The sequence below is a fragment of the Eleginops maclovinus genome, chromosome 23, assembly GCF_036324505.1.
Source record: "Eleginops maclovinus isolate JMC-PN-2008 ecotype Puerto Natales chromosome 23, JC_Emac_rtc_rv5, whole genome shotgun sequence".
Taxonomy (NCBI): Eukaryota; Metazoa; Chordata; class Actinopteri; order Perciformes; family Eleginopidae; genus Eleginops; species Eleginops maclovinus.
In genome coordinates, this window is record NC_086371.1 from 7,960,281 (window position 1) to 7,975,934 (window position 15,654).

The 15,654-nt window shown below is 38.1% G+C and overlaps 2 protein-coding genes across 4 annotated transcripts; one reads left to right on the plus strand and one right to left on the minus strand.

Annotated features, from left to right (window-relative positions):
- Nucleotides 1-1,457: 1,457 nt before the first annotated feature.
- LOC134860118 (uncharacterized) lies at nt 1,458-3,632 on the minus strand (the record flags this gene model as incomplete). The annotated part of the gene is made up of 1 exon (XM_063876960.1): nt 1,458-3,632. A coding segment is annotated over one exon (1,080 nt), but the record flags the coding sequence as incomplete, so codon positions are not given.
- Nucleotides 3,633-6,509: 2,877 nt separating this feature from the next.
- gsr (glutathione reductase) lies at nt 6,510-15,182 on the plus strand. Of its 3 annotated transcripts, XM_063876293.1 has the most exons (13): nt 6,510-6,950; nt 7,310-7,478; nt 9,657-9,683; nt 9,798-9,886; nt 11,180-11,249; nt 11,409-11,556; nt 11,638-11,692; nt 11,777-11,876; nt 11,971-12,225; nt 13,436-13,547; nt 13,646-13,777; nt 13,952-14,085; nt 14,532-15,182. In XM_063876293.1, exons 1-13 carry the CDS (start codon nt 6,889-6,891, stop codon nt 14,679-14,681), a joined length of 1,503 nt encoding a protein of 500 aa, XP_063732363.1. In that variant the 5' UTR covers nt 6,510-6,888; the 3' UTR covers nt 14,682-15,182. The 3 variants fall into 3 exon arrangements, with proteins under 3 accessions (XP_063732363.1, XP_063732362.1, XP_063732364.1); XM_063876292.1 differs by lacking the exon at nt 6,510-6,950 and having other exon boundaries at nt 7,176-7,478; XM_063876294.1 differs by lacking the exon at nt 6,510-6,950 and having other exon boundaries at nt 7,284-7,470.
- The last annotated feature ends 472 nt before the right edge of the window (nt 15,183-15,654 follow it).

Genomic DNA, 15,654 nt, shown 5'->3' on the forward strand with positions numbered 1-15,654 from the left:
GTAAAATCATTATTAGCATGTAATGAACACAGATTATTTTTTTAAATTAGAAAGATTATAAAAAATAAAAAAATGCAGGCAGGTCGGCGCCCCAGCGACCTCTATGGGCGAGCCGCGGCTTGTTTGAGCCTTTATCGGAGGAGGAAACCGATGAATTTGAAGAACAGCCAGTTGGTCGGAGATTGGAGAGCAACGTTACGGAGTAGTAAGTGTTAGCGTTAGTGTTTCCAGCAGCTGGTGTATGCAAATGTTGGGGCTGGACTACCGTGTGTGACGTAACACACAGGGATTGTTGTAATTCGCCCGTTTTACCGCTGTGATATGCATATTCATGATTTACACGTGAAGGAGGAAACAATGGTGTTTGAGGTTCACGGTATGTCAGTTCAATGAACCGAACTCTCCTTATTCAACTGTGCCAAAGCAAATACAGTTTTCCATTCTATGGAACAAGTTAAAAATATGAGTAATTAAACCACCACTGATTTTTAGAGATCTTCTGTGTACAAGGTATTATAATTATGAGCCCTTTATGTAATGCAATTCTGATGAACAAACGGGAAAAGGATGTGCACATTTTGATAATGTTTTAATAGAAAAAAAAAGGAGTTACACAATCGTTATTTATAAAAGCATGAGACACGATAATGCACATTGAGAATTTAAAATCCAAGAAAGCTGTACTGTACAGTAATAGTAGCATTTCTAACACAATTGAGGAGTGTTTATAGGCAAAGTAAAACATTAAGAAATAATTGTGACATCTTTAAATAATCATAATAAAAATAAACAATAGAGCACAGCAGCTTTAGACACTGCAGCGTTAGAAAGCACAATGTAGAAGAGGCATTGGAATGGTTACCATCCCCTTCAGAGTATGAACGCCAGTTATCACGTTTTATATGTTTAGGTATTTACACCATAAAAATCTTTTGATCAAAACATATATACACAATATGAACTGGGCAACCCACACCTATACATTGTATCATAGGTCTAGCACTTCATACATCATGGTTAGATTATAAACAAGACAAAAACATCTGGAAAGAGTGTGTTTGTGACCTTTCAATGGTTAATTAAAAAAAGACAAGTTTACGTACAAAGTCACGTAATATGTACATCATTTAAAACACACGCACATGGTTTTCTGTTACAGTAGTAAACCAGTTTGAGATGCTTCAATCAGATCAGTTTTGCAGCACTGTTTAAGGAGATACAGAGGCTTTACATGGAAGTACATTGAAGACAGAACACTGTATGGCACAAAGAGGAAGAAGAAGGCAATAACACTGGTTTCTTGGACTCAAATAAATCTGAAATATCTGCAGTACATTACATATTGAAATGTCATGGAACAAAATCATTTTAAAAATTGAGTTATCTTCAAATTGAGGTTAACATGACTTATAAACTGCAAAATAACTTATTATATAGTCCAGCTGGAATCTATAATAAGTCAACATTTCTACTTTTAGCTCTGGCTTCACTGAAACCAGAACTAATGGTGCATTCAGGCACCCTTCTTCAACTGGAAAAGTAGAAAACATTAGAGTTTATCACTGAGAACAGCCTGCAAAGTGGTAGATACTGGTGAGAAACTGGGGCAAATATAAAACTGTGACATTTCCCTTTACACAACACCTGAAAGAAAACCTCAATTTTTTTGAGACACCTTGTGGTTCACAACACATCCAAACTGAGAACAAACCCAACTACCAATATTTACACCTTGCAGTTTCATGCCATTGGCCCAATCCATTTGATGAAGAAACCACTGAATGTTGGTCTGGTAAACACCACATGGTCATGCAGGATTTCCTAAATGTAAGAGTTTGCAAAGAGAGCCTGAATGCACCACTACACTATGGACCGATAGTGATTAAAAACAAGACATTTGAGGGGGTCATCTTGAGCTTTGGTAAACACTGAGCAACAAATTTTCCCCAATTTTTCTGACATTCAGTCGAGCAAACAAATTATTAATCAAGAAAATATTTGATGATTTACCAACATTGAAAATACTGATTAGTTGCAGCCCTACCTAATATTCACCACTGATTTGTCCATCATTAAAATTTTCATGCATGACCGATATCCTTATAATGATCTTGCCTATATTCTGAGTGGGTTCCCATACAATTTGATAATCTCAGGGACACCAAATTCAGTTTGTGTCTTCGAGTTGCCAGATGAAAAACATAAGTGATGCAAAGACAAAAACAATTAGATTTATGTTCCTTTTTTTTAAGCAAACAGCATGCAATATTTATGCCTCGACTAACTGATCTTAACTGGGTTTCAATGTGGTTTCCACAATCTACTATTGAAGATGGTCCATTGCACTTCAGTATTTTTGATCCCATGCCTATATTAACAACATACATGTAACACACACAATATTCCATGATAATCAGAAGTCCATTCCTTCTAATCTAATGGTGCCATAGAGGAAAAAAATGTCCTTATGTTGTGTCCTTTTTTAAGTCAAAGTATCCCTATTGTAATACTATTTTTTTCAGATAAATGTCCACTGATATTATCCGATAAAGTCACTGAAAAACTCCAACAGTGCACCCCTTTACCTCATACTTCTGCCCGATCCCTTTGCTCAGCCTCATTTTTAAAATGTTACACTTTGGAGCCCCCTCCGAGGCTCCTGTGAGTGCCAACCTGTCTGTCCTCGGTCCCTGAAACTTGGTTCGGGGCCTGGGGTGATTGAGCACCACAACGGGCTGGTTGGGGCCCGGCCGGTTCACCAGTTGGTCCACCTTCAGCGGCATCAGATAAACAACTGTACTGTCAGTCAGACTGGACACAGGTACCTTAGTCCTATCTTTGGATATTCTAAGTTTCAGTCCCTTCTTGTTTTTTTTCCACACGCCTACTTGCACCCTTTTCAGAGAGACAGTCAGAAACTTTGACATGTCATGCTCGCTTTGTGCCACTCCCTGTAGAGGCTTTGCAGTGGGATGTGCATTTACATGTGCGTCAACTTTGGATTCCTCCTCTTTTACACAAGATTTTGACGCCAAAGTTTGACTGCATTTACCTTGGTCCGTTAGCGTAGTGCTATTTTTTTCCTCTTTGACAAGAAAGTTGTTTTGGGTCAGTGCAGGAGGGTACTGAATGCTTTTATCATGCCCCTCCACTTTTACAGTGTCAGGTTTCTGGTCAGTTAACAAAAGGTGACGGATGATGGATCCATCTATTGTCGCCATCTGAGTGAAGAGTTCTGATGTTCCTGCCTCCTGCACCTGCTCTGTGCTGTTTGTTGTCTTGATGTTATTGAGAGTTGTACAAACAGAACTTTTGCTTTTACCCATCACTATACCACGTAGAGCCATTACCAGCGGTTGAAAGGAGCCTTGGATGTCCCCTGGTTGTTGACTTAATGAAAACACAGAAGAGATGACGGGAAAACTCTCAGGCTCTGGCAGGTCTCCTTCTGCCGATCTCTCATTGGATCTCCCTTCCTGGGTCCAAGGTGAGATGTTGGAATTTGTGGGATGAAAACGGGCTGGTGTTTTGCCTGAGGAGGAGTCTATTAGTGTGCTTGGAAATGAAAAGGAAGAATTTGCAACATTATCCTTACAAACTGAAATGTATGGAGGTCTCACTTGGCCAGCTAAGAGACATTAAAGGAAGTGGGGGCTGATTTTTGCTGGTTAAAATCAACTGCCTCCTTTGTTCTCGAGGAAGGGTTGTTGTCGCGTATTTCCCCGGGTTCAAGTTTTACAGGTCCGGACACATCTCGATGAGTAACTCTTGTGTCACTTTCCCTCCCAGGGGGAACACCTTTGGAATGATCAATTAAATGTCTTCTATCATCCATCGCTCTCTGAGAAACATGTGTTCCTTTGTTTTCTGGATGCAGGGCGCTTATCAACCTGTTGACAGCCCTGTTGGAGAGAACAGAGTGCAGATTTGCGTGGTTCCCCAGATCTCTCTGAGCAACTCTGATCTTACTATTTCCTTCTCTTGCAGGATTCACAAGGATTTTGGGAACCTTGTTTGGAACAACTTCATGATATTCCAGATTGATTATTTCCGGCAATGTTCTTTTTAATCCAACTTTGTCTTTACTGACTTGATTCGGAAGGTTTTTGGAAAGATTTACTGGGAAAATAGCAGGACGTTCCAGATTAACAGATTTTGTTTCACACTGTGTATTGTTAATAGTGCACATACCCATATTCATAGACTTAACTGTGTTTGTGTGATTTATTGTGGATAAGAATGGCTTTCCTAGTGCTGCGCTTTGCGAAACTGTTGTCCTCGTATCTTTTATCACTGACTCGTTTTCCTGTTGAGAGACAATCCTCAACTTTAGCTCCTTCGTCCCATTGACAGTTTTCACCTCAACAAGTTCCACCCTACAGCCATTAGGGATTGTTACTTCCTCGGGAAGAGAAACCGTCACAGCTCTGTTGTGCTGAATGAGTCCGTTCAAAGGGGAAAAACGTTCTGCACCACCATTAGTAGCATTTGATACGTTAGTGATCTGTTTTTTTTCTCTTTGTTCATCTTTACCCAGCCTGGCTACAGATGAGCTCAGGGCAGGTACTTTCACCCGGACAGTCGGTCGAAGCGATGATGGATCAGCAGTGGTAAAACTTGATAAGGCACTGGAGGAAGGAACGTGTGGATTTTTTATCATGCCAGGCTTAGCAGGTCCTTGACTCAAGCTTTTAGTATGTAAACGCTCAATGTGCTTCACAAGGCACAGCCTCCTCATGTAGCCCTGTCCACAGTGAGGGCAGGTAAACGGAAACTTTGAATTGTGTTCCTTCAGGTGAGCATTTAACTCTGCCTCACTGAACGAGACTTTGTTGCAGTAAAAACAGTAAAATCTCATCCCCTTGTGCTCCAACACATGCTTCTTGAGCTCTGCAGCATCTGTAGTAGAAAATCCACATTTCTGACAACACTTCACGTTTGAAGAGCTCAAAACACGATCCAAGAGAGGGTTGGGGTTTCCGCTATCTGCAGACGACAGCATACTGTGATAGGTGACAGGAATCATGTTGAGCCGGTCATCTAGCAGCCATCAATTCTGCAATCAAACAGAGGAGTCAGAGGAGTCAGAGAAGAAGCAATCTTGATCTGATTGTGAGATGTGAGAACATATGAAGATATGCACATACTAATGCTGTCATTCAGATAAGGCCCATGCAGCCCCTCCCCCGTCACAGGCAGCTTCTTTTTTTTTTACAGCCCGCAGTCGTTTGATTTTCAGGTAACGCAAAGCAAGAAAAACACAAAAGCGGTTCACTGAATTAAATGCAGTTTTCTCAATTGCTTCTTTTCCTGTTTTCCTTTGAACACTAAACAGGCCCACAACAAGGGGGGTTACAAAGACGACGATCCGCCTCTTTACTGTTTATTTTCTCTTCAGAGTCCAATCATACATACATACCTTAAAGGGGTGTTCTGTTTTCCTCTGTTATATGTTTTAAATGGGTAAATCCTTCCTGTGGGGTTGATATTAAAGCCTGTCAACGCGACCAACCAAGCTGCTTTGCTTTAGCTTTAGCTGTGGCTAAAATAACTCAGAACCGGAAACGGGTCAAGCTGTCCTTCAGAGTAAGAGCATGGAATACAAATAATAAATGGGCAGTAATCTCACCCCCAAAAAATGTGCCACCTAGATGTTGTGTTTGTTGTGTTTACGTATTTTTGTAGCAATTGTTCTCACATATTGCAATATTTTCTCCTTAAACTGAATTATCTTCTTATATACCTTTCATTAGAAATACCATAAGCAATAAACTTTATAAAAAAATATATATATCCTTTAACCTCTGACCAATACATTTTTAACTGTATTTTGATATTCTTATTTTATTTCATGTTTTTTTTTTGTATTACTCAATTTGTTCTGGATATGCTTATACCAGTTACCTTTTTTTGTATTTTATCACTTTAAAAATGTACCTGTTTTTTGTATCCTGTTGTTTGCACATTATGTTAATTTGCTTACCGTTTTGTCTTGCACCTGAAACAAGCAAAGAAACATGTATTTCTTTTCATAACCAAAATCAGAATCGGTTTTAATAACCAAGTAGGTTTACACATAGGAGGAATTTGCTTTAAGTGGTGCATACATAGACACAGAAAGAAAAATACGTAAACAAAAAAAGAGTACAATTATAAGAGCTATCAAAAATAATGATAATAATACACAAAATATAATTATGGAGCAAAATATAATAAAGTATGACAATGTGCTATATTCAAAGTGGAGTTATGCTGATTTTAAAAAAGTAGCATGGAGCAGAAATGTGCAACATGTTGTGCAGGATTTGCAATTTAATTCACAATGTATGTGCTGTACTGCACTGTATATAGATGGATGAGACGAAATAGTTTATTTTATCTTGTCTTGTTCTCTTAATATAATCTTTATTGCCGACCTCGGGGAAAGTGTGTTTTTGGCCAAGTCTTATTTTGAATATTTTGACCGGAAGTTTACGTTTCTATTTTGTTTCCTTTTACAATTGGCACTCAGGCAGGGTGCAGTGTAAATGCTATTCTTGAAGGAATACTACGCAAACCCCCTTTAAATCCTGGGATTATTTACGACCGTTTCTAAATCTGCTACCGAAAAAAAAACAACCGCAATTTAAAGTTTGATTGGCAGCTTCGTTATACACACCCTAAAGGACGACAGCTTTGCAGTTTCTAGGCTACTGAATGGGCACATTGTTTTAGAGACCGACGAGAGGTCGTGTCGTCGAGTATTTTGGAGTGAACCCAGTGACACAGGAAGTGTTTTGCAGCTTTTATATTAACCTCCATGAAGTCACACCACAGGTTTACGCCGGATGACAACAACCACACGTTATGGAGACTTCTCATTAAAATGCACTAAAAACCGAGAAAAACATGCTGTTTAGAAGAATCTGCAGGCTGATTCCTAATGTGTCAGTGCACATGGCATTACCAAGGTGAGCCATGCAGTATCTAGGATACATATTCACTGTTTATATTCAATCACAATATGTCATGACTCTTTCTTGACTACCTTATTCTTGTTGCAGATTTCTCAGATTTCTCCTGCTTTTGTATACCTGGTACTGTAGCTCATGTGATGATCATGACTATTGTGAATACACTTTCTGGGATTTGCACACCATTGTTGCAATTCATAATGACACAGCAGAGGCATTGACCCTCCCATTCTCCTGTTGGAGCACACTGCCGCCAGCTTCCTGGTTATGGCAATTTTAATCCAGCTAACCCGGTGTATACGAGCTTCCTGCTGCTCTGTCCCCAAAAAGCAACTTCTCTCGCCTTTTCTTCGCAGACAAGGAGCTAACATCCGCCGCAGCATGGCCTCAAACTCGGCGGAGACGACCCGGTTCGACCTTCTGGTGATCGGCGGCGGGTCCGGAGGTCTAGCCGGGGCTCGGAGAGCGTCAGAGCTCGGAGCATCCACCGCGGTTATCGAGAGCCACAAACTCGGAGGTACCTGCGTGAGTAAAAAAACAACACTGTTATTCATCCCGACTAGAGTCACTGTCTGTGCTGTCACTCTGCAGCTTTCATACACACATGCTGGTTGCTAGGTTCACTGCGAAGCCTCCGGACTCCTTTTGTGGAAGTGTTTTGTGTGTGTAACAAACATTGTAGCCCTGACATACTAAAGCTAACAACCAATGTATAAAGAAGCAGAGAGAAAGTCTTAACAGTTAAATGCAAATGGGTTGATCCTGATCACCCCTCATAGATTCCTTCATTGAATAGACCTCTTGTGCAAAAGGGGTTCAATATGAGGAAGTTGACGTCAAATATACTAGTTATTGTTGGAAAACGTTTGATTTGGAAAGTATTTCATATTTGGGATGATGTGAAAATAATATGGCAGGATACGGTGGTGTATTGCTATCACACTAAAAAAAAAAATAAGGCTCAGTATCAAGTAATTACGTGAAAGTTTCTTGTTATAACAAGATCTTTTTCACGTTTAAACAAGATAAGTATCACGTTATTACATGAAATTATCACGTTATTTCATGATAATTATATTTTCACGTTATAACGTGAAAATATCATATCACGTTATAACGTGAAATTATCACGTTATTTCAAGATATGATATTTTCACGTTTTTACAAGATATGCAACTATCACGTTATTCTGAGATAAGAAATCCACCAAGTCTGACTGGGCTTTCCTCCTGAACAACCCCAAGAACTTCAGTCGCCTCCTTAGCGTTGGCATGCTTATTATAATTCCGTCCATCCTAAGAAATGCCAATATCTCCCAGTGTCTCAGGCCAAGTAGGAAATAAAAGCATATATTATCAGAAACATCCATCTCGGGCAATTCGGTTGCGCGTCGGGCCGTTTTACTTCCTTTATAGGCTATTTCTTTGAAGCCAACGCTGTTTCGTCCATGTCATTATCTTGAAATAACATGATATTATCACGTTATAACGTGAAATTATCACGTTATAACGTGATAATTTCACGTTATAACGTGAAATTATCACGTTATAACGTGAAAATAATTATCACGTTATAACGTGATATTTATATTTTCACGTTATAACGTGAAAATATAATTATCATGAAATAACGTGATAATTTCATGTAATAACGTGATACTTATCTTGTTTAAACGTGAAAAAGATCTTGTTATAACAAGAAACTTTCACGTAATTACTTGATACTGAGCCTTATTTTTTTTTTTAGTGTGATAGCAATACACCACCGTACCACCGTAGCAGGATGATCCTGGTCAAAATAATTGCAATTTGTGATGTCCAACCATGTTGGATCCCAGAGAACAAATATTTTTCTGTAAATAGCCTTGTTATCCAACAATCTTAAATGAGGTCACATAAGGTCATAAAGTACAAATTACCTTTTGAAAAGTAGGAATATTGTCACCTTTTTTTAACATGATAATTCCTGTTTTTTTTAATTTGTAATCATTTTTTCTTTAACATGACAGGAAGATATAAAGCTTTTAAGTAATTCATGTCAGGATTATTATTATATGGTTATCCCCAAAATGGAAATTGAACACCGTTAACTTGTTGTGATCTGTTATTGAAATCCTATATTGTCCAATCCCTAATATTACATATTGTGTTCATCCACTACTTTAGCTTTTTAGTTTATCTAAAACATAGATAGTTAATGACACATATGTATCACTGCAGTAGGATGTGTCATTACCACTAAAACCACTTCCTGATTGCATAAAGACAAAACAGTTGGTCTGAGTAATTTCACATTTTGCTAATAAATGGGTAAAAAAAACTAATGTTAGGTAGTTGTATTTCTTAATAAAACCACATAGCAAGGAATTATTAAGCAATAATAAATACAGCCAAATCCAATTTATGAGTAGCCTCCTTTATAGTTTTTAATAGCTATCAAGTTTATATTTATTGATTTCCAGTGATATTGTATTATGATGATATTGTTATATTGTGTTATTTTATAGTTCAAAAAGTTACTCAGTGAAGGGTTAACTCTTGAGTGTAGCCCATCGACTGTATGGTTTAGCCTGCATTAACATTTTCATTCAAACTACCACACCTATTGCGGCCTTTGCAGTGTTTACTTTTTAGCATAAAATACTTGGAAGTTATTTCCTCAAGTTAACAATGAACTCATTTGCACTGCTTAAATGTTTTTCAGGTCAATGTTGGCTGTGTCCCTAAGAAGGTACTCTTTTCTTTTCAATTGTGTTGTTATGTGCTGAGTTTACCTTAGAAACATGATCATTTTGACTCATTATTCACTCAATGTCTTATCTAGTGACTTAACCTGTCTTCACAGGTTATGTGGAACGCAGCCGTTCATGCTGAGTATCTCCACGATCACGGTGACTACGGCTTTGACGTTGGAAATGTCCGTTTCAGTTGGGAGTAAGTTTTCAGTATCTACTGGTGTCTTTTTTCGCTTTGTGCAACAACAATGAGCTCTTAGGAAACCTGTCCCTGTTGTTCCTGGAACAGAGAGGTGTCCATTTCATTGCACAACTTCTGTCTTTTGTTGCTTCACTTTGGCCCACTTCTCTATCTTTGCTAACAACACAGTTAAGTCAAGGTGAGAGTTAATGATAAGCCTCTGGAAGCCTCATTCAGTCAATGGTTCTCAACTTGGAAGTTGTGAGATAATTTCTACCAGACGTTTGTGGATAAAAAATGAAAATATTTAAAAATATAAAGTAACATATCTTGAAATTGTCATCGCTTCTTAAAATCAGCTGCTGTCTAGAGAAAATTATGAGTTAGACAGAGTCCTTTCAGATCTTTTTTAATGCGTGCACTCATGGCAACTCCTCCTGATGTGAGACAGACTCTTACAGGAAAACATCAAAGATCATTTACATGTCACACAACAACACTTAGGCCCCGGTAGTCGCCCTATCACAAAAGACCCAGACACTGATCAGATGCCCCTCTATACAGGATGTCATAAAAGCCCCCATGCAACTTGTTAATCTTCCTCCCTCTCTTTCTGCCGTCATAAAACCCCTGGGAACACAGACGAAAAGTTCTTCTTATAGATAAGGATTTATAATACTTCCAGGATACCACTTTGTTAAAAGTTACATTTCATTAGGATGACACTTTATTAAAGCTCTAAAACCATAAAGTTGCTATAGCAAAATGAAAATGACTTTATACTGCATCACATATACAGTTAATGAAATGTGTGCTTAAATGGCTCAAATTAATCATATGTCAAATTGTAACTTTTGAAGTTCAGGATCAATTATGTTAGATAGTTGTTTTCATAAAATGTAGATTTCATGAACACAAATTATTTAGTTTAAAGAAGTATGTTAGGTTTACACATGTTTATGCAGGAAATGCTTTAGCTACAGACTTGTGAGTTGGTCGTTGCCGGAATAAATTCCTGCATAAAGCAGGCAATTCTGGTTAGCAGTTTTGTTTGTTTAAGATTACAAAAGGAAAGTATGGACAAAGTTCAACACTAAGGGTTTTATTCTTTAAGTTTTTCATCTGATCTGACCACTGAATATAATTTGTTGTACTTTTCTAGAATAGTTAACTGCCAGTGTTTGTGTTATAATTTAAATTTATGATTTTGAGGGAAGTGAGTTGCATTTGAAGGCAAGCATTTCTAGAGTAAATATGGGTTAAAAAACGAAAAACAAACATCTCATCTTTCATCATTTCCTGTGTTTTCAGAGCTCTCAAAACCAAACGGGATGCTTATGTCAGTCACCTCAATCGAATTTATCGTAACAATCTTGACAAAGTAAGTTTTTTCATGTCTCTGTTTTTTCCCTATTTAAATACGAAGATTTTTGGCTGTAAAATAGTTTTACTGAATTAAGTATTCATTTAATTTCTTTCCAAAAAAGGATAGTAAGACATAATTACTGTTAGAACAATTATGACATCTGCTCCACTTCAGGCTAAAATCCAAACCATTCAAGGTCATGCCAGGTTTACAAATGATCCTGAGCCAACGGTGGAGGTGAATGGAAGAAAATACACAGCTCCTCACATCCTCATCGCCACCGGAGGGCAGCCTACCATGATAAGTGAGGATGAAGTTCCAGGTAAGACATACTGTATCGAGATTTTTACTTACTGATTTTTATGGATTGTACTATTGAACATGTGTTTACTGATCATTTCAGGAGGGAATCTGGGCATTACCAGTGATGGCTTTTTTGAAATTGAAACTCTGCCAAAGTGAGCTATTTTTATTATCTCTTCTGTGTTTTATATAATGTGTAAAATGTGTGCCTATAATAACACATTTTGTTTCCCTGACAGGCGCAGTGTGATTGTGGGTGCAGGTTATATTGCAGTGGAGATGGCAGGCATCCTTTCCACCCTGGGGTCCAAAACGTCCCTCGTTATTCGACAGACGGGAGTAAGAAACCCATATAATCACAACTCAATATTAAATAATGTTATTCAAAGCTAGCCATGCAATAACAAAAACACATCTAATTTTCGGTCTGTAGGTTTTGAGGAACTTCGACAGCTTCATAAGCGCAAACTGCACCAAAGAACTGCAAAACTCTGGTGTGGATTTGTGGAAAAACTCTCAGGTGAAGTCTGTGCGTAAAACAGAGCAGGGACTGGAAGTGATGATCGCCACCAAAGACCCGGAGAAGAAGAACGACGAGGAAAAAATCAGCACCATCCAGGAAGTAGACTGCCTTCTCTGGGCCATCGGCAGGCAGCCCAACACTCATGGACTGAACATCGACCAGATGGTAACAGTCTGCTCATAATGTTTACAGTGAACTGGATACTGAAATGTGCAGAGGGAATTACAAAAAAAACCAAAAAGCATAACATTTACTAAGATGTGTGAAGAAGGAATGAGCTGTTGGTTAGACAAACAAAATCATGTATCCTATGCATTATTGATGTTTACTGCTGGGAAGAGTGCATAACCCATGCACTAAACAACAATAAAGTAGTATCAGTTTATTTAGCACAAATGAATACAGTTTTTCCTTGTTTACCCAGTGCTTGGTTTTCATTGTAGATTAAAGCAACACTGCAGATAGTTTTGAATGATTTGTTCTCTTTACACACGGGAAAATAGCTAAATCCAACTGCACACAATTTTTGATAGAAGGTTTATGATGAGATTACCTAAAATGAGCCCAAAGTAGACCTGGCATGGGATCATCTTTAATCAACAATTAGGGATAATCCAGGAACCAGACTACACAACAGTCTTTGTTATGTTGATTGTTAAAGGTGATGGGTTATTCCTTTTTAGCTCAGGGTTAATAGGCATGCTAATAAGAGATTAAAGGTTAGTTAAGCCTTTCCTTCTACCAAGTACCAAAGTAATGTATGGAAGTGGGCTATAAGGTTTTCTATTGAAGGGAAAGCTTCTTTTTTATTGTCTAATACTATAGGAATCACTAATGTGTTTGTAGACAGCAATTGACTAAAGAAGGTATAAAGGAAAAGTGATGTGACCTGTCGTTGTCTTAGTTCATGCCCTGTTTGCATAGGCAAATCTTTTTTTAGTGCGAGTACTTGGCTGCCGGTGCTCTGTTTTTTCCTGGTTTACATATAATGCTCCAAGTTTCCACAGAAAGATGAGTCACTGTAAACAGTAAACAACTCTTGATAGTATGAAAGAGATCAGAAATGAGCAAAAAGGAAATGAAAGCTTTTATATAAGATAGAAACTCATTCTAAAAATAACCTATATCTAGGTTTCACTTTTCTATACTTAAATCCACATATATATAAAAGGCTACAAGAATAAGAAATGTCTCTTTGCTATTGAATATGACAAAACCATAAACAACGTCCTTTCAAAAAAAATGTTCTTGTTGAATAACCTTTATTCCTTCATGCATTAACATACATGAAGGAATAAAGCTTTAAGATGTATGGATTGGTGAAAAACATGATCATAATTGCTCATAATTATAGAACAGTGTTTTCTGTCTGCAGGAGTTGGAGACGGATGAAAGAGGCCATATCGTTGTGGATGAGTTTCAGAACACCAGCCGGCCAGGGATCTACGCTGTGGGGGACGTTTGTGGGAAAGCTCTTCTCACACCTGGTATGAAGTTGCGCTGATAACTCAAATAATTTGGGTAGCTGAAAGGTTTTACTTGAACTTTTATACATAGTTTGATGTTATGTTTTGTGTTGGATCAGTTGCCATTGCTGCAGGCAGAAAGCTGGCACACAGACTATTTGAGGGCAAGAAGGACTCAAAGTTGGACTACTCGACTATCCCGACAGTGGTGTTCAGCCACCCACCCATCGGAACTGTGGGCCTCACAGAAGGTGAGCAGTAATTTCATCTTCAAAATAACTATAATAAATAATTAAATTGCCTGTATGTCCAGTTTTGCTGTCATCCTGTAAATTATTTTAGATTAAGTTAATGTACTATATATTTATCAAAGTTTTACTGAGTAGGACAATATTTAAAATGCTTTTTTGTTTTTGTTTTCACAGAGGAAGCTATTAAACTTAGAGGAAAGGAGAACATAAAGATCTACAAGACTTCTTTCACTCCGATGTATCACGCCGTCACGAGCAGGAAGAGTCAGTGCATCATGAAGCTGGTGTGTGAGGGCAAGGAGGAGAAGGTAGGTCTCATTATCTTATTTGAAGTGAGTAAAAACATGATCAAGGAATGCATCAAAATGGTTAGTGTGGGGTGTGTCTTGCCTTTTCTTTGACGGGAATATCCCTACTGCTCTTAAAATGTTGAAACCATCATTTTTATCCACCTTATGCTGTATAATCCACGGGTGACGTCAAAATATTCATACCCAGTCAAAAGGCATTCTGGTAAATGTAGGAAGTAAGTCTTATAAAGCACATGACAAGCAAACAAGGAGATTTAGGAAAAGGGATATTGTTTTAAGTTGGGAATTAAAAGGTTTATATCAGCTGTAGATGGCACTGAGCAGTGAGTTTCAAATAGTTAGTTTTAATTCCCTTACATAACCTTAATGTTTCTTTATTTTGAGTGTTGTACCTAAACCCTGACAGTTGCGTGGTCGAAGACTGAATTGTGTCTTTTCCCCAGGTGGTCGGCCTGCACATGCAGGGGCTGGGCTGTGATGAGATGCTGCAGGGATTCTCTGTGGCCATCAAGATGGGCGCTACCAAAGCAGACTTTGACAAGACTGTCGCAATTCACCCCACCTCGTCTGAGGAGTTTGTCACGATGCGTTAGTGCGAACATAACCTCCCTTCTTGCTTCCCTATACGACCAGCAACCCAGACAATCATACCAGGACGGAGTTGCTCCTCTGTACCACTCTTGCATCAGCTTTACGACTTGCTTTCTAAAACGTTATACTTCCATTTTCACTCATTTATCTGACCTTACTTGTGCGCAGTGTTTTATCTTTTCTAATTTTCACATTATGGCCTTCTTAAACTGTACTGTGGGTCTTGGTTTTTGATTGAATACTCCAGATTCCATTTTGATGATTGTGATATGGAAGTGATGGATCTGCAGGTATTGTTGTCAGGTGATTGCATGGGAAAACTAACTAAAAAAAGACCTCTCTCCTAGTGTATGTGTTGGATTTGTCAAGTAATTTGTCAGATGAATATTGCAACACTGCTGCTCCTTAAGGCACCTACCTACTACCAATGCAAGGTCACAACGTATCTACTGTACTGTTGTAAACAAAGACTGAATAAACACGCAGAGTTTTTTTTTTCTTAACTGTTGAGATTCCTTTCTTTATATTCGGTGACTAAGACTTGTTTTGTTATTTCAATGCTGTGTTGCCAACACCCTTTCCTACCAATGCCCTTCCCTATTTAGGTTTACAACTGACATGGCAATGAAAACTTACATCTCATATTTGGACACAGTGATCTTTTTTTATTTTATTTTTTAAAGTCAGAGGTTTGATATGTTTGCATTTAAAACAACTACATTACCATTTAACCACTAAAGAAAGCAGGATAATATCCCGGTTTGTTGATGTTTTATCATGTACCCATAGTGTGCAATTGTAAATCAGTTACCTAAATAGTAAGAAACTAGTTCAGGTTGAACAAAAAAAAGTAGATAAAGTTAAGCCATTTCAATGTTAGGCTTATAATTTTAAAAATGCTGAGTAATGGGCTAGAATAAATTGTGTTCATACATATACATACAAAGTAAGCATGGGCTCTTTGGACATTTTATA

Coding starts and splice junctions, on each gene's coding strand:
- gsr (XM_063876292.1), top strand. CDS start 7,221: ATGGCAATTTTAATCCAGCTAACCCGGTGTATACGAGCTTCCTGCTGC. Junction 11,250..11,408: donor ATCGTAACAATCTTGACAAA/GTAAGTTTTTTC, acceptor GCTCCACTTCAG/GCTAAAATCCAAACCATTCA. Junction 11,693..11,776: donor GAAATTGAAACTCTGCCAAA/GTGAGCTATTTT, acceptor TTTCCCTGACAG/GCGCAGTGTGATTGTGGGTG.